The 23,643-nt window shown below is 45.3% G+C and overlaps 1 protein-coding gene across 5 annotated transcripts in view; it reads right to left on the reverse strand.

The window, feature by feature from the left end:
• Positions 1 to 8,397: 8,397 nt before the first annotated feature.
• Positions 8,398 to 23,643, reverse strand: part of SYNE3 (spectrin repeat containing nuclear envelope family member 3) — an 82,868-nt gene continuing 67,622 nt past the window's right edge. For all 5 annotated transcript variants that reach the window (XM_069737545.1, XM_069737563.1, XM_069737554.1 and 2 more), the window contains 4 exons: positions 21,559 to 21,693; positions 20,749 to 20,904; positions 20,585 to 20,623; positions 8,398 to 15,107 (listed from right to left, as the gene is read on the reverse strand). In XM_069737545.1, the coding sequence (XP_069593646.1) occupies positions 14,913 to 15,107; positions 20,585 to 20,623; positions 20,749 to 20,904; positions 21,559 to 21,693 (525 nt within the window). In that variant the 3' untranslated portion in view covers positions 8,398 to 14,912. The remainder of the gene's footprint in view (positions 15,108 to 20,584; positions 20,624 to 20,748; positions 20,905 to 21,558; positions 21,694 to 23,643) is intronic.

The following is a 23,643-nucleotide window of genomic DNA, read 5'->3' on the forward strand; positions in this document are numbered from 1 at the left end:
CCTGGTGCGGCTCCTCTGCGCAGGCTTTATGTCAGCTCTCAGTCCTCTCCTTCCTGTTCATTGTAGATGTCGGGGTTTTCGTCCCTTGTGCCTCCCAGGTGACGCGTCGCCCGCTTTATGGGCGTGAGTGCGGCCTCGCTCCGGCTCTTTTGGTCTTGATGTTTACTTTTCTCGAGGACTAAGCCCCCCGCTTGTCCCCTTCCCAATAGATTGGTGCAGCCTTTTATTGGCCGCTGAGAGCCCCCACTATTTGTTCTCAGACTTTTATTGGATTTCCTATAAATTTGGGGGCTCCCGGGAGGTTCCCGATGTGTTTTTCCAGCCTGTTTTATTGCACTGCTGCCTCGCTCGGTATGGATAAGCTAAGAGGTTAATGTTTCATTTTCCTTGGGCAATCTGGTGCTGCTTAGGGAACTCCTCGGGGCTCGCTGACGTCTTTTATTTGGCCTGGATGAGTCTTTTTCTTCAGGTTGCGGACACTTATTATTGGCTCTGGTATCAATGAGAGCAAGGTGTTGCCAGATTATCAGATATTCCTTATTATTACACTTTGGGCTCGTGCACCCGACACAAGCGCCATCAGTGACTCTAACGGGCAGCACTCGGCCCAATCCTGTGCTGTGGACAGGGCAGATGAGCGAGTTGTTTTTTCACTGACTAAAATAGCATGTGAAAAAATGTCAGCGAGCATTAGTGTCTTCTGTAAATCGGAGGAGACTCAGACATTCCTGTCTATGGGTGCGAGAAGGAAAATTAGAGGCCACATGGAGCCGCAGTAACGCAGGGCTATGATACATTGCAACAATGGTACGGAAACGCTGCAATTCTGTGACAGGAAACTGAAAATAGTCAAGTAAATGGTTAATAATCGCTGCTGTAGAAAACACATTGCACACGGATCATGACGAGTGAGAAAAAACCTGCTCACTTTTCTGGATGAAACTCTGACCGATGTTTGACACCGTGGTGTGAACCTTCCCAATCACTGAGACCAGATTATCAGATATTCTGGATTATTACACTATTAGTGGGACGAGGGTGGTGCCACATTATCAGATATTCTGGATTATTACACTATTAGTGGGGGGAGGGCGGTGCTGGATTATCAGATATTCTGGATTATTACACTATTAGTGGGACCAGGGTGGTGCCGGATTATCAGATATTCTGGATTATTACACTATTAGTGGGACCAGGGTGGTGCCGGATTATCAGATATTCTGGATTATTACACTATTAGTGGGACGAGGGTGGTGCCAGATTATCAGATATTCTGGATTATTACACTATTAGTGGGGGGAGGGCGGTGCTGGATTATCAGATATTCTGGATTATTACACTATTAGTGGGACCAGGGTGGTGCCAGATTATCAGATATTCTGGATTATTACACTATTAGTGGGACCAGGGTGGTGCCAGATTATCAGATATTCTGGATTATTGCACTATTAGTGGGGGGAGGGCGGTGCTGGATTATCAGATATTCTGGATTATTACACTATTAGTGGGACCAGGGTGGTGCCAGATTATCAGATATTCTGGATTATTACACTATTAGTGGGACCAGGGTGGTGCCGGATTATCAGATATTCTGGATTATTACACTATTAGTGGGACGAGGGTGGTGCCACATTATCAGATATTCTGGATTATTACACTATTAGTGGGACGAGGGTGGTGCCGGATTATCAGATATTTTGGATTATTACACTATTAGTGGGACGAGGGTGGTGCCGGATTATCAGATATTTTGGATTATTACACTATTAGTGGGGGGAGGGCGGTGCTGGATTATCAGATATTCTGGATTATTACACTATTAGGCTGCCGTCACACTAGCAGTATTTGGTCAGTATTTTACATCAGTATTTGTAGCCAAAACCAGGAGTGGAACAATCAGAGGAAAAGTATAATAGAAACATATGCACCACTTCTGTATTTATCACCCACTCCTGGTTTTGGCTACAAATACTGATGTAAAATACTGACCAAATACTGATAGTGTGACGGCAGCCTTAGTGGGACAAGCGTGGTGACAGATTCTGAGATATGCTGGATTACTACGCAATTAGTGGGATGAGGGTGGTGCCGGATTATCAGATATTTTGGATTATTACACTATTAGTGGGACGAGGGTGGTGCCAGATTATCAGATATTTTGGATTATTACACTATTAGTGGGACGAGGGTGGTGCCACATTATCAGATATTTTGGATTATTACACTAAGTGGGACGTGGGTGGTGCCAGATTATCAGATATTCTGGATTACTGAACTGTTTTAGTGCTGGATGATCAGTCTTTCTTCATTATCAGATGCTGACTAGGAGAGTGTTTCTGGTTGGAGGGATCGTCCATCTTTGGGTATATTATTATTTTTCCTTAATTACAAGTATTTGGAGCTAAAAATCATTTTTGCGCTTGGATTTCATTAAAAATGTTGCTTTCTTTGAGTTTTCCAGACTTTGTTTCTCAGCCCATGATGTGGTTTGTGCTGATGAATCTGCTGAGAGGAGCTCAGAAAAGACAGATAAGGGAGATACAAACGCCCCTGACGGAGCTCACTGTCAGACTCTCAGTTAACTCATTCTGCAGCCACTGAGGCTATAGGAGGCAAGAGATGCCATGTAAGCCAATTGCAAAAAAATGATGGATTTTTCTAGCTCAATAAAAATGTATTTAAGTAGAAAAATAACTGTCTGGAAATGTGAGGACCCCGACCCTTGCAGATCTGACCTGTGTGCTCCATCCACAGTGAGCTCGGTGGCTCCCCCTGCTGGTCACATCTTGCACAGAGCGGGGCTATAATGTTCATATGCAGCAGTGCAGAAAGTGCCAATGTAGCAGAGCTGAGTTTGTCCTTTGGAGAGCTCACCCTTACATAGGACTGCGGGTTGGAATGATCAGGTCAGCTCTGCTACATGATATCTGTGTGAACAATACACCTCTATAAGTCAAGTACAATAAATGAGAACTAGTCTGCTTTTGGGGGTCACAGATGGCCCCTCACAGCCTTTTATGGTTTGGGAAAGTGCACATTCCTTCCACACCTTCCAGGGGCAGATTCCTGATGCCCGTCCATCCGTGAATCGCCATATTGCATTACTGATGGAGACCGATTATTGGATTATTTTTACAATTCTCTTCCTGTTACTAAAATAATATCACGAGCTCCTGGTCAGGATTAAGACGCTGTCTCTTTAAATAAATACAGGTGTGTGATGGGGGACCGTGGAGGGGCAGGCGTGGGATCATGGACCATTATCCGGTTTTCCATTAACCTTTTTCATGCATCCATATCCTTCGTAACATTTGCCCTCCAGGAGTCCGGGAAAGCTGGGTGACTTTTTTAATACATGCTACAACAGCCATAATAATTTGTACAGACCTTACTAGGGTGGGGGTACAACTTAAGGCCATCTACGTGGGGGCTGCATACATGAAATCCTAATATCTGGAACTGGGAAAGTTGGGTGACAACTTTGATTGTCTTTAAAGAGACAGTAACCCAATAATACCTCTCATTCAAGAAGCTGGGTAACTTTCTGACAAGCCCTATCGGCGGCTCATATTGGCTGTCACCCAGCTTTTCCAGAAACAGATATAATTGGGATTCTTGTTAGTGGAGGGCAGGAATTTGGGGCGTATTTGGGGGTGAGGTTAGTAAATCCAGGTGTATTTGTGAGACCTGAGCGATTTCTGCTACTTGTGGGTCTGTGACACCTGACAGAGTAGGGCAGCCGCACAGATGCGCCATTCACCCCGCTGTATGGATATTCTCAAGATAGCCTTGTCATTCAGGAGCATAGCAAAGCTGGGTGATAAATAAAATGGCCAATATTACTGCATTTGCAATTATTGTCACTCAGCTTTCCCAACCAATCTGCTAAGTATAGAGGATGATAGAATTCATGCCTATCTGGTCAGCATTGCCATTCAGGAGTCTAAGAAAGCTTGGTGACAACAAAGATGGCCACTAATATTGCTTTTGCGAAATAGATAGCTCCTTTCACCACCAACGCAGCCTAGTATTTAGCTACATGAGAGCAGGGGATCATGGTGTTATTGCATATCTAGCTGGTTGCCCCTCAGGAGTTTAGAAAAGCTGTGTGACCACTAATATGGCCACTGATATTGCATATGCTAAGTAGATACCTCCTTTCCCAGCAAATCTGCCTAGTATTTAGTTATATGGGAGCATGGGATTATTGTGTCTAGATAGCTTTGCCACTCAGGAGTTTAGAAAAGCTGGGTGACAACTAATATGGCCACAATTATTGCACTTGTAAATGTCACATTGGCCTGGTTACATAGCGATGTGGGAGTACTGGATCTTAGTGTCACTATATCTGAGCCTCTTTGCCATTCAGAAATCTAGGAAAGCTGAGCGACAACTAATATGGCCTCCGTTACTGCATTTACGTAAGTTGTCACCCAGCTTTCCCAGTAAATCTGTCTAGCTATGTAGCTTTGTGACTGTATGGGATGATACGTTACTGCACATCTGGGCAGATGTGCACTGCTACCGTACTGGTAGTCACCCAACTTTCCCAGGCTCAGATATAACTAAGAAGCATTTTCCAGATCACTTCTCGAGTAATATGTGATATAAAGGGTTAATACAAGATTGGCGCAAGGCCCCGTGTGCCCGCCATGAGCCGTCAGTCACACTGACAGGACATAATAAGGAACATCACCCGCGGACGGCGGCGGTTTTCATCCCGTGGTTTTCGGCAGATTACAGACGTGTGATGGCGCGGCTGTATATTTATTCCGTACAGATACGTCCGTCAGGCCGCGTACGACGCGGAGATTAGCGGCGCTGCTGTTTGCTTTTCTAGGGAAGCCAACGGCGCAGAGAACGGAGAAGTAATGCATTACAGATGTGCGCGGAGACGGCTGGCGATTTATAGACTGATGCCCCCCCGGGGGGGAGCTATATGCAGAGGTCCGCCGCCCGATAACATCTGCTAGGATCGTTCCATGGAGGGGATTAGGGGCCAATCCGCCGTAATTCTGCGAACGGCGGAGTAAAACCGGATGAAGCCGCGGTGGACGCAGCGCAGGGAAGCAGGGTTTATCGCTGTGTCTGGGAGCTGGAATGTCACAGATTATAAAGATTCCGGGTCAATGCGCCAAAGTATGCGACAGGTTCAAAACGCGTGGATGGTGGGAATGAGCGCGGCCGCCATCGTCCACCACTGGCTGGCAGGGCAGATATGGGAACGTAGGCGGTCACCCAGCTTTCCCAGGCACAGAGAGGTAAAATAGACACAGGGCTTCTATTATACTGATGTGAAATACTGACCAAATACATGGCGTAATAATGATAATCCGCCGGGGAGCGTAATAACCGCACAGACGTCCCCTCCCCCAGCGCACATGCGGAGGCCATCGCCGGGGTGCGGCCATCAATCTTACACCGTTACCTAATGTACAATATGGATAAGCAATTGTGGAGGCTGCGAGATATAATGGCCGCCGTGATGTACGAGGCCTCGCTGCCAGATTTACTAGACGAAAACGTAAGTCTGCCCCCCGGGGGTACGGGGTGTTCCTAATTTACCTGCAATGTTGGGAGCTGGAGACCTGATTTAGGGAACCGTCGTGTAGAATTTCATTCTCGGCCCGGATGATCTATGGAGGGGCCATAATGGACGGCGAGGGCCGGGAGTTATCGCTCGTATTCCCATCAGGAGCCAATGATCAATAGCAATAATTTCACCTTTTCAGTTCTTGCTGTCAATGAATTAAAACATCCTTGTTTACATCCCAAAGCTGCAAACGTGTACAGACCTGATGTTATTCACAGCTGAGGGTTTGCTACAATTGTATCCAGTCTAGACCATCCTCAGTGAGCCCAACACAATCCTCTGTTGCCTGATACAATGTAGCATCGCAGGCAGAGTGCAACAAAGTATCAGCTTGTAGACCCAGCTGTTTTGCTCCAAGAGGATTGTCTAGGCTGGATACAATGGTAGCAAACCCTCAGCTGTGAGAAGGATTAGAGATTGTTAAAAACTGTTCCAATTCATTGCCAGCAAGCAGAGGTTATCCCAACCATTAGCGAAGATAAAATGATTATACTAGATCTCAGAGTGAAGACTCTTCTGTTAAGATGAGGGAATGATAACCAATATGGTCATTATCAAAGCTTTTATAGTGTTTGTCACCCAGCTTTCCCAGGATCGGCATCTACAGCCCGGCTTTCCTAGGATTGACATCTGTAGCTTAATTATTATGGAAGTCTAGCATTTGGGATTCTTCTATAGGAAAGGGTGGTAACTCCCATGTGAGCAGTGATAGTGGCCATATACAGTCATGGCCAAAAGTATTGACACCCCTGCAATTCTGTCAGATAATACTCAGTTTCTTCCTGAAAATGATTGCAAACACAAATTCTTTGGTATTATTATCTTCATTTAATTTGTCTTAAATGAAAAAACACAAAAGAGAATGAAGAAAAAAGCAAAACATTGATCATTTCACACAAAACTCCAAAAATGGGCCAGACAAAAGTATTGGCACCCTCAGCCTAATACTTGGTTTGCACAACCTTTAGCCAAAGTAACTGCGACCAACCACTTCCAGTAACCATCAATGAGTTTGTTACAATGCTCTGCTGGAAAATTAGACCATTCTTCTTTGGCAAACTGCTCCAGGTCCCTGATATTTGAAGGGTGCCTTCTCCAAACTGCCATTTTTAGATCTCTCCACAGGTGTTCTATGAGATTCAGGTCTGGACTCGTTGCTGGCCACCTTAGAAGTCTCCAGTGCTTTCTCTCAAACCATTTTCTAGTGCTTTTTGAAGTGTGTTTTGGGTCATTGTCCTGCTGAAAGACCCATGTCCTCTGAGGAAGACCCAGCTTTCTCACACTGGGCCCTACATTATGCTGCAAAATTTGTTGGTAGTCTTCAGACTTCATAATGCCATGCACACGGTCAGGCAGTCCAGTGCCAGAGGCAGCTAAGCAACCCCAAAACATCAGCGAACCTCCGCCATGTTTGACTGTAGGGACCGTGTTCTTTTCTTAGAATGCCTCTTTTTTTCTCCTGTAAACTCTATATTGATGCCTTTGCACCAAAAAGCTCTACTTTTGTCTCATCTGACCAGAGAACATTCTTCCAAAACGTTTTAGGCTTTTTCAGGTAAGTTTTGGCAAACTCCAGCCTGGCTTTTTTATGTCTCGGGGTAAGAAGTGGGGTCTTCCTGGGTCTCCTACTATACATTCCCTTTTCATTCAGATGCTTATGGATACTACGGGTTGACACTGTTGCACCCTCGGACTGCGGGGCAGCTTGAACTTGTTCGGATGTTAGTCGAGGTTCTTTATCCAACATCCGCACAATCTTGCGTTGAAATCTCTTGTCAATTTTTCTTTTCCATCCACATCTAGGGAGGTTACCACAGTGCCATGGGCTTTAAACTTCTTGATGACACTGCGCACGGTAGACACAGGAACATTTAGGTCTTTGGAGATGGACTTGTAGCCTTGAGATTGCTCATGCTTCCTCACAATTTGGTTTCTCACGTCCTCAGACAGTTCTTTGGTCTTCTTTCTTTTCTCCATGCTCAATGTGGTACACACAAGGACACAGGACAGAGGTTGAGTCAACTTTAATCCATGTCAACTGGCTGCAAGTGTGATTTAGTTATTGCCAACACCTGTTAGGTGCCACAGGTAAGTTACAGGTGCTGTTAATTACACAAATTAGAGAAGCATCACATGATTTTTCGAACAGTGCCAATACTTTTGTCCACCCCCTTTTTTATATTTGGTGTGGAATTATATCCAATTTGGCTTTAGGACAATACTTTGTGTTTTTTCATTTAAGACAAATTAAATGAAGATAATAATACCAAATAATTTGTGTTTGCAATCATTTTCAGGAAGAAACTGAGTATTATCTGACAGAATTGCAGGGGTGTCAATACTTTTGGCCATGACTGTAGGTTGCCATCCAGCCTTCACATTAGTAACAGTGCAGCCCATTGTGCAGTGGCCATGAATGGTACTGCATGTTTCCTAAGTTTTACCTTGTATTATGGAAGAAACTGCAGTACCACTCATGGCCATTACATAATGAGTGGCTCTGTGCTACTTGGGGGCCCCTTTGAGGTTGGGTAGAAAAAGGTAATCAAGAAAATGATGAGGAATCCAGCTCAACGAGACAGTGAAAAAAACCTCTTTTCTTTATTCACTTAAAAATGTGTTCAGTAGAGGATAGAAACATCAGCAATTACAGAAAATAAAATGCGATATCAACGCGTTTCTGGTGACCAAGCACCCTTAGTCATGATATCCAATGTGTAGCTTGTCTTGCATTTTTATGTAATATATGACCGTGCAGTGATCAGATTGCCAAAATGGGAAGAAAAAAGACCAAAGACCAGATATAATATTTTCAGGTATCTTTATTTATACCTTCTCCATGTAAAAAGTCAATTTACAATAAAAATAGATGAGAATAGAGAAGAGCGTGAAACATGCTGCTCCACAGAGCTTACACTCTACTTCATAGACTTGTGTGATACAGGGTGGAGGAGCTATTGAGGGCTGCGAACATAGATAACATGTGGGTGATGGCAACATTGCGACGTAATCCTAAATACCGTAATATTCAGGCTTTGTGTATTTTGGGGCAAAGAGATTAGTGTATTTAGGAAATATCTTACCCTCTTGGGTTGCTCTTTCACGCATTATCCCTACCCCCCGCCTTTGGACTTGCGTTCCTTCACTTTGATTGAATTTTACATTTTGGTATTTACATTTTACTATCACATATTTTCATTTCAGGCTAGAGAAGGGGGCGCTGTTTCATGGGAGTCAAAAGAAAGTGTTTGCTAATCACACAGGAAAGATATATATCTTGGTACCGTGTTAGCCAGTGAATAGAAAAATATTTAGAATTGAGAGTCCTCAGTGGTTGATGCCTTTTAATGGCTAACTGAAAAGATGGTAACAAATTGCAAGCTTTCGAGACTACCCAGGTCTCTACATGAGGCTAGGTTCCCATTGTGTTAATGGGACCGCGCTAACGGACAGCGTTGCATGGCGAAATTAACGCCGTGCAACGCGTCCGTTAGCGCGCCCATTAACAGCAATGGGGACGCGCATCACTAGCGCATGCCATTTTCGGCATGCGCTAGCGATGTGCCGGTGTTTTGTGGCGCGCCGTGGACGCTGCTTGAGATCTGCGAGAGCGGGGACGTTTAACGCGACCCCTTTACAACACATTGCGTTAGCGCAATCCGCTAGCGCTAGGCGCTAAACGGATTGCACTAACGCAATCTGAACCTAGCCTAAGGCATAGACTAATACAGAACCTGAAGAGTCACATAGTTTATCTGATATTCATCACGAGCCAACGATTGTGACGGATGTAAAAAAAACTGGTGTGTGAGAGAGGGGCCTAAGAAGAAATATAAACTGTAGAGAATGTTCAGCTGACATCTTATATCACATCCAAACCACAGTGCCGGAATGAAGCCTCCAGCTGAGAGCTCTTCCATTTCATCCATTTGGTTTAGTCTCCAAACTACAGAACTTTCTGTATTTAAAATTCTCTTCTGTCCTGAACGCTCTCATTCTCAATTCCTCATAGCTGCCTTTATCATGTCCTACCAGGTCTCCAACTCTCAGACCCACAACTGTCTATCAGACACCTCCATCCTACTCAGATCTAGAACTGTCTCTATCGGATGTCTCCATCTTTCTCAGACTCACAACTGTCTCTTTCAGACATCTCCGCCCTTCTCAGATCTAGATCTCTCCATCAGATGTCTTCATCCTCCTCAGATCTAGACCTGTCTCTATCAGATGTCTCCATCTTTCTCAGACTCACAACTGTCTCTTTCAGACGTCTCCATCCTCCTCAGATCTAGAACTGTCATTTTCAAACATCTCCATCCTCCTCAGATCTAGATCTGTCTATCAGACACACGCATCCTACTCAAAACTAGAACTGTCTCTTTCAGATGTCTCCATCCTACTCAGATCTAGAACTGTCTCTTTCAGATGTCTCCACCCTACTCAGATCTAGATCTGTCTATCAGAGACAGTTCTAGATCTGAGTAGGATGCATGTGTCTATCAGACATCGTCATCCTCCTCAGATCTAGAACTATCAGACAGATGCATCCTACTCAGTTCTAGATCTGAGGAGGATGGCGACGTCAGATAGACAGTTCTAGATCTGAGGATGGCGAAGTCTGATAGACAGTTCTATATCTTAGAAAGATGGAGATGACTGAAAGAGACAGTTCTAGTTCTGAGGAGGATGGAGACATCTGAAAGAGACAGTTCTAGATCTGAGAAGGATGAAGACGTCTGATAGACAGTTCTAGATCTGTCTCTTTCAGACGTCTCCATCCTCCTCAGATCTAGAACTGTCTTTCAGATGTCTCCATCCTACTCAGATCTAGACCTGTCCATCAGACGCATACATCCTACTCAGATCTAGACCTGTCCATCAGACGCATACATCCTACTCAGATCTAGACCTGTCCATCAGACGCATACATCCTACTCAGATCTAGACCTGTCCATCAGACGCATACATCCTACTCAGATCTAGACCTGTCCATCAGACGCATACATCCTACTCAGATCTAGACCTGTCCATCAGAAGTCTCCATCCTACTCAGATCTAGACCTGTCCATCAGACACATACATCCTACTCAGATCTAGACCTGTCCATCAGACGCATATATCCTACTCAGATCTAGAACTGTCTTTCAGATGTCTCCATCCTACTCAGATCTAGACCTGTCCATCAGACGCATACATCCTACTCAGATCTAGACCTGTCCATCAGATGCATACATCCTACTCAGATCTAGACGTGTCTATCAGACGCATGCATCCTACTCAGATCTAGACCTGTCTATCAGACACATACATCCTACTCAGATCTAGACCTGTCCATCAGACGCATACATCCTACTAAGATCTAGAACTGTCTTTCAGATGTCTCCATCCTACTCAGATCTAGACCTGTCCATCAGACGCATACATCCTACTCAGATCTAGACCTGTCCATCAGACACATACATCCTACTCAGATTTAGACCTGTCTATCAGACGCATACATCCTACTCAGATCTAGACCTGTCCATCAGACGCATACATCCTACTCAGATTTAGACCTGTCTATCAGACAAGACTACTCCTACTCAGATCTAGACCTGTCCATCAGACGCATACATCCTACTCAGATCTAGACCTGTCCATCAGACGCATACATCCTACTCAGATCTAGACCTGTCCATCAGACGCATACATCCTACTCAGATCTAGACCTGTCCATCAGACGCATACATCCTACTCAGATCTAGACCTGTCCATCAGACGCATACATCCTACTAAGATCTAGAACTGTCTTTCAGATGTCTCCATCCTACTCAGATCTAGACCTGTCCATCAGACGCATACATCCTACTCAGATCTAGACCTGTCCATCAGACGTCTCCATCCTACTCAGATCTAGACCTGTCTATCAGACGTCTCCATCCTACTCAGATCTAGACCTGTCCATCAGACGCATACATCCTACTCAGATCTAGACCTGTCCATCAGACGTCTCCATCCTACTCAGATCTAGAACTGTCTTTCAGACGTCTCCATCCTACTCAGATCTAGACCTGTCCATCAGACGTCTCCATCCTACTCAGATCTAGAACTGTCTTTCAGACGTCTCCATCCTACTCAGATCTAGAACTGTCTTTCAGATGTCTCCATCCTACTCAGATCTAGACCTGTCCATCAGATGCATACATCCTACTCAGATCTAGACCTGTCCATCAGACGCATACATCCTACTCAGATCTAGACCTATCTATCAGACGTCTCCATCCTACTCAGATCTAGACCTGTCCATCAGACGTCTCCATCCTACTAAGATCTAGAACTGTCTTTCAGATGTCTCCATCCTACTCAGATCTAGAACTGTCTCAATCTCCTTCACATTCCAAACTGTCTCATAACTACATCCCAACTCCCTCCTTAGCCGTCTCTTTTACACTCTAGACTGTCTCTACCTGGAAACATCTCCGGTTTAACCCCTCACATCCCAGTGACCGCCGCTCATTATACCCTGACCTCAGACTGACGCCTGTACGGAAACAAATGTATTAAATGCAATTTCCTGAATTAACTTTTCATTTCTTCCCCGACCTCAAGTATCAGTGACAGGAAACACTGAACTCATCTATGCGGCCCGATGACATCGCACCATTTAAAAGGGGTCGCGCATAATACTTCCACACACAGATATGCTGTAGCCTCCTTACTACTGGTTACACATACCTGTCTGATCGTTCAGTGAGACTGTTCAATACAAAGATATTGAATTCCAAGGATCATGTCTATGATGGAAATAGATGGATTATGAGTGGGGGCGCTGTTGCATAGTCACTTACGAAAAATTTGTGCCAACAGTAGTGGTGAAAAATGGTACTGCAAAGTTTTAAGACAAGATGTCACGTTTCTTTTTTCGGTCATTTTAGGAGAACATGCGGAGCTCAGGGAATAAGCCGCCAGCTGGAATTAAATTTCCAGGACACGTCGTGAATGCAGATTTTTTTTTCCTAGGTAGTTACTCGTGTTACCTAAAATAATAAAGTCAAACTATTCACCATCCCAGCAGCAGTTACTTGTCTTACAAGTGAGCAAACTTTTATCTCACTTCTCCGCTGTCCCCAAACTACTCTGGAATTATTTCTACCGCCGGCTATTAAATACGCTAACGCCGCAATAACCGGCGCATTAATCCGCAGCTTAATTTCCGTGGGCGGATTATGTGGCCTGAAATGTTTCATCAGACAAAACAAAAAGTAACAAAGAGGCTTCTGCTACATTATAGGTGAAAGGAACTCGAAACACTCAAGGAAAGCTGGCGGGCAGCAATATGGCTGCTCTGATGGGGGTTATCCTCCAGCCTTATTACTACTGCGGGGCCAAGAAAAAGTGGAAGATTAATTACAGTAACGGGGGCTGTCCACCTAAAGTAGTGAAATGTCCTAAAATAAAAGACTTCAGTAATGTATTTCAGGTCCCTGATCTTTCTGAAAAGGCTCCGTGTGAAGGGGGCTGTCTGACAGCTGATTTCAATAGCTTAGCCAGCCCCCTCCTCTGTCCATGCATAGCCATCACAAAGGAGCGATTGGGCTTAATTACGAAGCGATTAGTCAGCCAGCCCCATCTCCATCTACGCATCAACTATTTCAGAGAAGGGGGCTGGCAGACAGCTAATTTCAATGAGTAAGCCAGCCCCTTCTCTGTTCATACATGACCATCACAATGGAGCGATTGGGCTTAATTACGAAGCGATTAGTCAGTCATCCCCCTTCTCCATCTGCGCATTAACCATTGCAGAGAAGGGGGCTGGCAGACAGCTTATTTCAATGAGTTAGCCAGCCGCCTCCTCTGTCCATGCATGGCCATCACAGAGGAGCAACTGGGCTTCATTATGAAGAAAGCAGTCAGCCAGCCTCCTTTCACATACAGCTTTGTTCATGTCCTGACACAAACCAGAAATGGAGCTGTTGACACCCAGGACTGGACCTTAACGCCAAAGATCAGTGAAGAACAGTAACATGTGTGATGAAGTCTGGCTGGCTGCTCATTGTAATGGGCAACCTCCTTCCATTACTTATTACTGGAAGGACTGGTCAGTAAGTCCTTTATGACACAGGAAAATACAGGTGGATACAAACCAGAACACAACCTGCGGGAACCTGGCACCCGGACCTTATAGCTGTGGATCGGGGAAATCAATTGCATTGTGTGAAGGGGGCTGGCTGACTGCTTATGTCAGACACCAAGCCAGCCATCTTCTCCATCAAAGCATCAACCGCGACATAGAAGGGAGCTGCCTGATAGCTCAATTCAACAGTAAAGCCACATCTGTACATCGACTATAGAAGAGAAAGGAGGGGGCTGGCTGACTATTTTAATAACTAAGCCAATCTGCTTTTCCCCCATGACATAGACGGGAGCTGGCTGACTGCTCATTTCATAGGTAAGCCAGACCACATCTCCAGTTGTTCACCAACCATGACTGGGAAGGAGGCTGGCTTGGTTATTGAATTAAGCAGCCAGCCCCCTTCATACATTACTCTGGACATATACTGACACACATATTGCTATATTTTGTTTTGCTACAATTATATCTCTCATCATTTTAGTATCCGGCTAAAAGCAATGACCTACGACAAGGCTTCTGGGTAACAGGCAGCATTAATACAAAATTACAAATTTCTGCTAAAAACATACGAAAAGTAACAATGTATCATCTACATATCTGTATTATGTCTCATGGACAAATATAAAAGGGCAAACTGGCCGTAAAAATACCTGCGTACAAAAACATTTCATAGAAAAATCTTTCCTCATTTGCATAAGAAGGTGGAGCTATAATGTAACAGAATAAGCAGGGGTGGTCCTTACAAAAATCTTAAAGGGGAACTTCATCTAAAATGTAAAATATCTTATTAAAATATCAAATTTAAAAAGAATAAAAAGTGGACGTTGGCGCAGTGTCTGGAAGGAAGCGGCCATGTTTCGCTGATCCTGGACCCCCTTTCATGTTGGATTTTCCCACAGTCGTTTGTGATTGTCAACAGCAGAAAAAAAAAGACAATATTCAGAAATACACATTTACATACAAAAAGCACGTTACCGGTTGTATAAACCATAAATACAATGTATAAAATATAGAACTCGCTACTGCGCCATTATATTATATATACAAGCGCAGCTATATACAGGGAACGTTAACCCCGTCATCGCTGGCAGTGCTAGGGTGAACCCGGCTGGTCAGGATTTGCTAAAAACGCTATGTACAAGACGGAGGTGCAGCTGCCATAATATAGTGATTACAGTATATACCGGACCCTTTGGAGCTGGGGCCCTAAGTGGGAGGGGGCCCGTCATACTTCAACATCAGGTTAAAGGAACGAGCAAAATTGTTCGACAGGGCGCAGGTCTTGGCTCCATGTAGAAGAGGGAGAAGAAATGCCAGAAGGAGGAGGAGGAGCAGGAGCAGCTGCAGAGGTAGAGCGGCACAACACACCCGATGCAGGAAGGAGCAGAGACCCCCAGGCACCTGCAACAAAGAACAGGGTACATATCAGGTACTGGATAAGCGGCATTCTCAGTGATGTCACCGCTGATCTCTAGTGATGGATAGGAGGCATTCTCAGTGATGTCATCGCTGATCTCTAGTGATGGATAGGAGGCATTCTCAGTGATGTCACCGCTGATCTCTAGTGATGGATAAGCAGCATTCTCAGTGATGTCACCGCTGATCTCTAGTGATGGATAGGAGGCATTCTCAGTGATGTCACCGCTGATCTCTAGTGATGGATAGGAGGCATTCTCAGTGATGTCACCTCTGATCTCTAGTGATGGATAGGAGGCATTCTCAGTGATGTCACCGCTGATCTCTAGTGATGGATAGGAGGCATTCTCAGTGATGTCACCGCTGATCTCTAGTGATGGATAGGAGGCATTCTCAGTGATGTCACCTCTGATCTCTAGTGATGGATAGGAGGCATTCTCAGTGATGTCACCGCTGATCTCTAGTGATGGATAGGAGGCATTCTCAGTGATGTCACCGCTGATCTCTAGTGATGGATAGGAGGCATTCTCAGTGATGTCACCGCTGATCTCTAGTGATGGATAGGAGGCATTCTCAGTGATGTCACCTCTGATCTCTAGTGATGGATAGGAGGCATTCTCAATGATGTCACCGCTGATCTCTAGTGATGGATAGGAGGCATTCTCATTGATGTCACCTCTGATCTCTAGTGATGGATAGGAGGCATTCTCAGTGATGTCACCTCTGATCTCTAGTGATGGATAGGAGGCATTCTCAGTGATGTCACCTCTGATCTCTAGTGATGGATAGGAGGCATTCTCAGTGATGTCACCGCTGATCTCTAGTGATGGATAGGAGGCATTCTCAGTGATGTCACCTCTGATCTCTAGTGATGGATAGGAGGCATTCTCAGTGATGTCACCGCTGATCTCTAGTGATGGATAGGAGGCATTCTCAGTGATGTCACCGCTGATCTCTAGTGATGGATAGGAGGCATTCTCAGTGATGTCACTGCTGATCTCTAGTGATGGATAGGAGGCATTCTCAGTGATGTCACCGCTGATCTCTAGTGATGGATAGGAGGCATTCTCAGTGATGTCACCGCTGATCTCTAGTGATGGATAGGAGGCATTCTCAGTGATGTCACCTCTGATCTATAGTGATGGATAGGAGGCACTCAGTGATGTCACCTCTGATCTCTAGTGATGGATAGGAGGTATTCTCAGTGATGTCACCGCTGATCTCTAGTCATGGATAGGCGGCATTCTCAGTGATGTCACCGCTGATCTCTAGTGATGGATAGGAGGCATTCTCAGTGATGTCACCGCTGATCTCTAGTGATGGATAGGAGGCATTCTCAGTGATGTCACCGCTGATCTCTAGTGATGGATAGGAGGCATTGTCAGTGATGTCATCGCTGATCTCTAGTGATGGATAGGCGGCATTCTCAGTGATGTCACTGCTGATATCTAGTGATGGATAGGAGGCATTCTCAGTGATGTCACCTCTGATCTCTAGTGATGGATAGGAGGCATTCTCAGTGATGTCACTGCTGATCTCTAGTGATGGATAGGAGACTTTCTCAGTGATGTCACCGCTGATCTCTAGTGATGGATAGGAGGCATTCTCAGTGATGTCACCTCTGATCTCTAGTGATGGATAGGAGGCATTCTCAGTGATGTCACCTCTGATCTCTAGTGATGGATAGGAGGCATTCTCAGTGATGTCACCTCTGATCTCTAGTGATGGATAGGAGGCATTCTCAGTGATGTCACCGCTGATCTCTAGTGATGGATAGGAGGCATTCTCAGTGATGTCACAGCTGATCTCTAGTGATGGATAGGAGGCATTCTCAGTGATGTCACCGCTGATCTCTAGTGATGGATAGGAGGTATTCTCAGTCATGTCACCTCTGATCTCTAGTGATGGATAGGAGGCATTCTCAGTGATGTCACCTCTGATCTCTAGTGATGGATAGGAGGCATTCTCAGTGATGTCACCGCTGATCTCTAGTGATGGATAGGAGGCATTCTCAGTGATGTCACCTCTGATCTCTAGTGATGGATAGGAGGCATTCTCAGTGATGTCACCGCTGATCTCTAGTGATGGATAGGAGGCATTCTCAGTGATGTCACCGCTGATCTCTAGTGATGGATAGGAGGCATTCTCAGTGATGTCACCTCTGATCTCTAGTGATGGATAGGAGGCATTCTCAGTGATGTCACCGCTGATCTCTAGTGATGGATAGGAGGCATTCTCAGTGATGTCACCGCTGATCTCTAGTGATGGATAGGAGGCATTCTCAGTGATGTCACCGCTGATCTCTAGTGATGGATAGGAGGCATTCTCAGTGATGTCACCTCTGATCTCTAGTGATGGATAGGAGGCATTCTCAATGATGTCACCGCTGATCTCTAGTGATGGATAGGAGGCATTCTCATTGATGTCACCTCTGATCTCTAGTGATGGATAGGAGGCATTCTCAGTGATGTCACCTCTGATCTCTAGTGATGGATAGGAGGCATTCTCAGTGATGTCACCTCTGATCTCTAGTGATGGATAGGAGGCATTCTCAGTGATGTCACCGCTGATCTCTAGTGATGGATAGGAGGCATTCTCAGTGATGTCACCTCTGATCTCTAGTGATGGATAGGAGGCATTCTCAGTGATGTCACCGCTGATCTCTAGTGATGGATAGGAGGCATTCTCAGTGATGTCACCGCTGATCTCTAGTGATGGATAGGAGGCATTCTCAGTGATGTCACTGCTGATCTCTAGTGATGGATAGGAGGCATTCTCAGTGATGTCACCGCTGATCTCTAGTGATGGATAGGAGGCATTCTCAGTGATGTCACCGCTGATCTCTAGTGATGGATAGGAGGCATTCTCAGTGATGTCACCTCTGATCTATAGTGATGGATAGGAGGCACTCAGTGATGTCACCTCTGATCTCTAGTGATGGATAGGAGGTATTCTCAGTGATGTCACCGCTGATCTCTAGTCATGGATAGGCGGCATTCTCAGTGATGTCACCGCTGATCTCTAGTGATGGATAGGAGGCATTCTCAGTGATGTCACCGCTGATCTCTAGTGATGGATAGGAGGCATTCTCAGTGATGTCACCGCTGATCTCTAGTGATGGATAGGAGGCATTGTCAGTGATGTCATCGCTGATCTCTAGTGATGGATAGGCGGCATTCTCAGTGATGTCACTGCTGATATCTAGTGATGGATAGGAGGCATTCTCAGTGATGTCACCTCTGATCTCTAGTGATGGATAGGAGGCATTCTCAGTGATGTCACTGCTGATCTCTAGTGATGGATAGGAGACTTTCTCAGTGATGTCACCGCTGATCTCTAGTGATGGATAGGAGGCATTCTCAGTGATGTCACCTCTGATCTCTAGTGATGGATAGGAGGCATTCTCAGTGATGTCACCTCTGATCTCTAGTGATGGATAGGAGGCATTCTCAGTGATGTCACCTCTGATCTCTAGTGATGGATAGGAGGCATTCTCAGTGATGTCACCGCTGATCTCTAGTGATGGATAGGAGGCATTCTCAGTGATGTCACAGCTGATCTCTAGTGATGGATAGGAGGCATTCTCAGTGATGTCACCGCTGATCTCTAGTGATGGATAGGAGGTATTCTCAGTCATGTCACCTCTGATCTCTAGTGATGGATAGGAGGCATTCTCAGTGATGTCACCTCTGATCTCTAGTGATGGATAGGAGGCATTCTCAGTGATGTCACCGCTGATCTCTAGTGATGGATAGGAGGCATTCTCAGTGATGTCACCGCTGATCTCTAGTGATGGATAGGAGGTATTCTCAGTGATGTCACCTCTGATCTATAGTGATGGATAGGAGGCACTCAGTGATGTCACCTCTGATCTCTAGTGATGGATAGGAGGTATTCTCAGTGATGTCACCGCTGATCTCTAGTGATGGATAGGAGGCATTCTCAGTGATGTCACCGCTGATCTCTAGTGATGGATAGGAGGTATTCTCAGTGATGTCACTGCTGATCTCTAGTGATGGATAGGAGGCATTCTCAGTGATGTCACCTCTGATCTCTAGTGATGGATAGGAGGCATTCTCAGTGATGTCACCGCTGATCTCTAGTGATGGATAGGAGGCATTCTCAGTGATGTCACTGCTGATCTCTAGTGATGGATAGGAGGCATTCTCAGTGATGTCACTGCTGATCTCTAGTGATGGATAGGAGACATTCTCAGTGATGTCACCTCTGATCTATAGTGATGGATAGGAGGCACTCAGTGATGTCACCTCTGATCTCTAGTGATGGATAGGAGGTATTCTCAGTGATGTCACCTCTGATCTCTAGTGATGGATAGGAGGCATTCTCAGTGATGTCACCTCTGATCTCTAGTGATGGATAGGAGGCATTCTCAGTGATGTCACCGCTGATCTCTAGTGATGGATAGGAGGCATTCTCAGTGATGTCACTGCTGATCTCTAGTGATGGATAGGAGGCATTCTCAGTGATGTCACCGCTGATCTCTAGTGATGGATAGGAGGCATTCTCAGTGATGTCACCTCTGATCTCTAGTGATGGATAGGAGGCATTCTCAGTGATGTCACCTCTGATCTCTAGTGATGGATAGGAGGCATTCTCAGTGATGTCACCTCTGATCTCTAGTGTTGGATAGGAGGCATTCTCAGTGATGTCACTGCTGATCTCTAGTGATGGATAGGAGGTATTCTCAGTGATGTCACCTCTGATCTCTAGTGATGGATAGGAGGCATTCTCAGTGATGTCACCACTGATCTCTAGTGATGGATAGGAGGCATTCTCAGTGATGTCATCGCTGATCTCTAGTGATGGATAGGAAACATTCTCAGTGATGTCACCGCTGATCTCTAGTGATGGATAGGAGGTATTCTCAGTGATGTCACTGCTGATCTCTAGTGATGGATAGGAGGCATTCTCAGTGATGTCACTGCTGATCTCTAGTGATGGATAGGAGGTATTCTCAGTGATGTCACTGCTGATCTCTAGTGATGGATAGGAGGCATTCTCAGTGATGTCACCGCTGATCTCTAGTGATAGGTGGCTCAGACGTACATTAAACGAGGAACTGTTGGCAGTCCTACCGGCCTGATAAAGTTCTGTTTTACTGGTGCTAGTGAGAGAGGCCTCTCAGCCTGTCAGGGTTGTGGGCGAGTGTGGTGCCACCTCAGTGACTGTGTGGGCCACATCCTCTCACTCCCCATATCTCCCTGGGCCCATGTGGACAGGGGATTCTGTGTAAAATTGTGCCAAGCTGACCTTATGTGTCAAAACGGGGTGCGCACCGTTACGTTGGTGCAAGTGGGGAGACCTTACCCCATAATCCCACTGACGTAATATTGACATTAAGCGGGGTGATGAGTGGATCCTTCACGTTTCATCACAATTGATCTTTAGTGATGCATAGGCTCTTACTTTTGATATACCCTGGGGGTTCTTACCCTTCTTACCTTGGTTATTCCTCTGGGCTCATCTGTTACTTTCATGATCTGTGAAGATTATATACAAATACTTCAATCAGCATAAAGAACATTGGAAAATTCTAAGTGTGAACTTTACCATTAAGACAAACGATAAATTCAAATTTCACAATGAAAATCTGCAGATCTCTCACCGTGTGTTTCCCAGAATCTCGGAGCTTGGACTTGTACAACATCCACTGGTAGCGCAGCTCCTCCATCTTCAGGTCCTCTGTCACTGCCATCGACGATCTGCTGCGCAGAAGAGACTCAAAGAGGTTTTGGCCTTGAGGGACCCGAAACTGTAAATTCTATAGAAAGAGAAATGACAAAGTATATTATTTATATGTCACCCAAATTCCAAGCAGAAAGCGGAGACTGCAGCTCTGGAGGATAATACAGGAGGTAACTTTGGATCAGTAATGTAATGTATGTACACAGTGACTCCACCAGCAGAATAGTGAGTGCAGCTCTGGAGTGTAATACAGGAGGTAACTCTGGATCAGTAATGTAATGTATGTACACAGTGACTGCACCAGCAGAATAGTGAGTGCAGCTCTGGAGTATAATACAGGATGTAACTCAGGATCAGTAATGTGATGTATGTACACAGTGACTGCACCAGCAGAATAGTGAGTGCAGCTCTGGAGTATAATACAGGATATAACTCAGGATCAGTAATGTAATGTATGTACACAGTGACTGCACCAGCAGAATAGTGAGTGCGGCTCTGGAGTATAATACAGGATGTAACTCAGGATCAGTAATGTAATGTATGTACACAGTGACTGCACCAGCAGAATAGTGAGCGCAGCTCTGGAGTATAATACAGGATGTAACTCTGGATCAGTAATGTAATGTATGTACACAGTGACTGCACCAGCAGAATAGTGAGTGCAGCTCTGGAGTATAATACAGGATGTAACTCAGGATCAGTAACGCAATGTATGTGCTGTATATTATACCTGTAGTTGGCTCTGCCGCATTTTTATCCCGTTGCTGTCGGACACAGGAGCTGCACAGATCCGATTCAGTTTTGTGCTTTCCGCCTGCAGCCAGAGCTCAAACTCCCAAAGTAGCTTCTTGTGATCGTCTCCGGCCTGGAGGAGAAAAAGAGGAAATAGGGAAAAAGTAGGAACCTGGGACCACAAGTGTCATTGTCTTGTAACATATAATAAAGGAAGAGAAGGAAAAAATGAGGAAAAAAAATAAAAAAAAGGCGAGAAAGATCCGAAAATGTGATTAAATATAAAAGATACAAAATATAACTTCAGTTACACATTATTATAAAAGAGAATAGAATTATAGAAAACCTATTACTGGTCCTGATAAAGAAGGACCCAGACTGCCTTTTGAGATTGGGAAAGGGAGAGGTAAATCCCGACTGGGGGTCCCTGTAATATGTCCGGGGGTCACAGATACTGAACCCATCTGCACACGGTGTGTCACTGATATCGTGATAAGAGGCTCAGACGGGTCTCATCTCTGGGCCTCCCGAGGATACAACGTCCTGCCGAGTAACAAGGACACATTGCACTCTAATACATCTCGTCACCAACACTTCAGCTATACACAGACAGCAGTGCGGCCAGACAATATGTCCGCCTTATTCATAAGGTCATTCAGAAAATCTGACGCTGATACAATCGGATCTGATGGAGCCTCATCCTCCCCATGGGTGACCTCTGACAGTGATTAATAAATGAGTGATGCTCCGCATGTAGGTGGATCCGGGGTCTGTGACTCTCGGACATAGATTACAGCCAGACGGCAATTACAGCAACAATCCTATTACACGGGGACACAACACATATCCTGACCCTATAACCAGAGGAACGTCGCTCGGGAACATAGTCTGCGGATCACAGTTTAGGACATGCATCTCTCTATAGATTTCGATGGTAACTCTGTCCTCGAAGGGCGACCTGCGGCCCCGACTGGATCTCAAGTAACAGATTGCCGACCCCAGTCTGGATTTACCTCTCCTCTTCCCAACTTCAAAATACGGATAGGGGTCCTTCTCGGTCAGGATCAGTAATACGTTTTATTAATAAAAAAGAAAATACTGCTATATAGTAACAAGTAACTGAACGTGAAAAAGTTCTATTTTATATCATTTATATTTACTCACATTTTTAGATCTTTGTCGTCTTTTTTTTCTTCTTTCCTCTTTTCTCGTCTTCCCTCAGTGCATAATGGAGTAATGTATTCTATACGTGAATTACGTTTAGCAGATATGTGATAATCATCGTCTTACACCCCAGCTTAATCGTCCTGTAGCCCAACCTCTTGTACCCCAGCGTCATCATCCTGTACCCCAGCTTCTATTACCCCATTACTATTGTCCTGTACCCCAGTGTCTTATATCCCAGCGTCATTGATGTAGCTCAACCTGTTGTACCCTATTATCATTGTCCCATATCCCAGTGTCTCATATCCCAGGGTCATTGTCCTGTGCCCTAGCCTCTTGTATCACAGCATCATCGTGTTGTAGTCCAACCTCTTGCACCCCGACGTCATTGTCATGTACCTCCAGCCTCCGTCTTGTACCCTATTATCATTGTCCTGTATCCCAGCGACATCGTCCTGCAACACAGTTTCATCATCCTGTACCCCAGTGTCCTGTGCCCCAGGGTCATCATCCTGTTACACAAGGTACTGTACCCCAGCGTAATCGTCTTGTAGCCCAGAGTGCTGTACCCCAGCGTCATCGTCCTGTATCCCAGCGTCATAGTCCCTTACCCCAGGGTCATTATCCTGTTGCCAAGGGTCCTGTAGCACAGCCTCTTTTATCCCAGCTTCATTTTCCTGTATCCTACCATTTTGTATCCCAGGGTCATTGTCCTGTACCCTCAGCATCACCATCCTGTAGCCCAGCCTCTTGTATCGAAGTGTCATTGTCCTGTACCCTAGCATCTTGTATCCCAGTGTCATCATCCTGTAACCCAGCAACTTGTATCATAGCATCATTATCCTGTATCCCAGCCTCTTGTATCCCAGCATCATCGTCCTGTAGCCCAGTATCTAGTATCCCAGCATCATCATCCTGT

The sequence above is a fragment of the Ranitomeya imitator genome, chromosome 1 (assembly GCF_032444005.1).
Source record: "Ranitomeya imitator isolate aRanImi1 chromosome 1, aRanImi1.pri, whole genome shotgun sequence".
NCBI classification, from domain to species: Eukaryota; Metazoa; Chordata; class Amphibia; order Anura; family Dendrobatidae; genus Ranitomeya; species Ranitomeya imitator.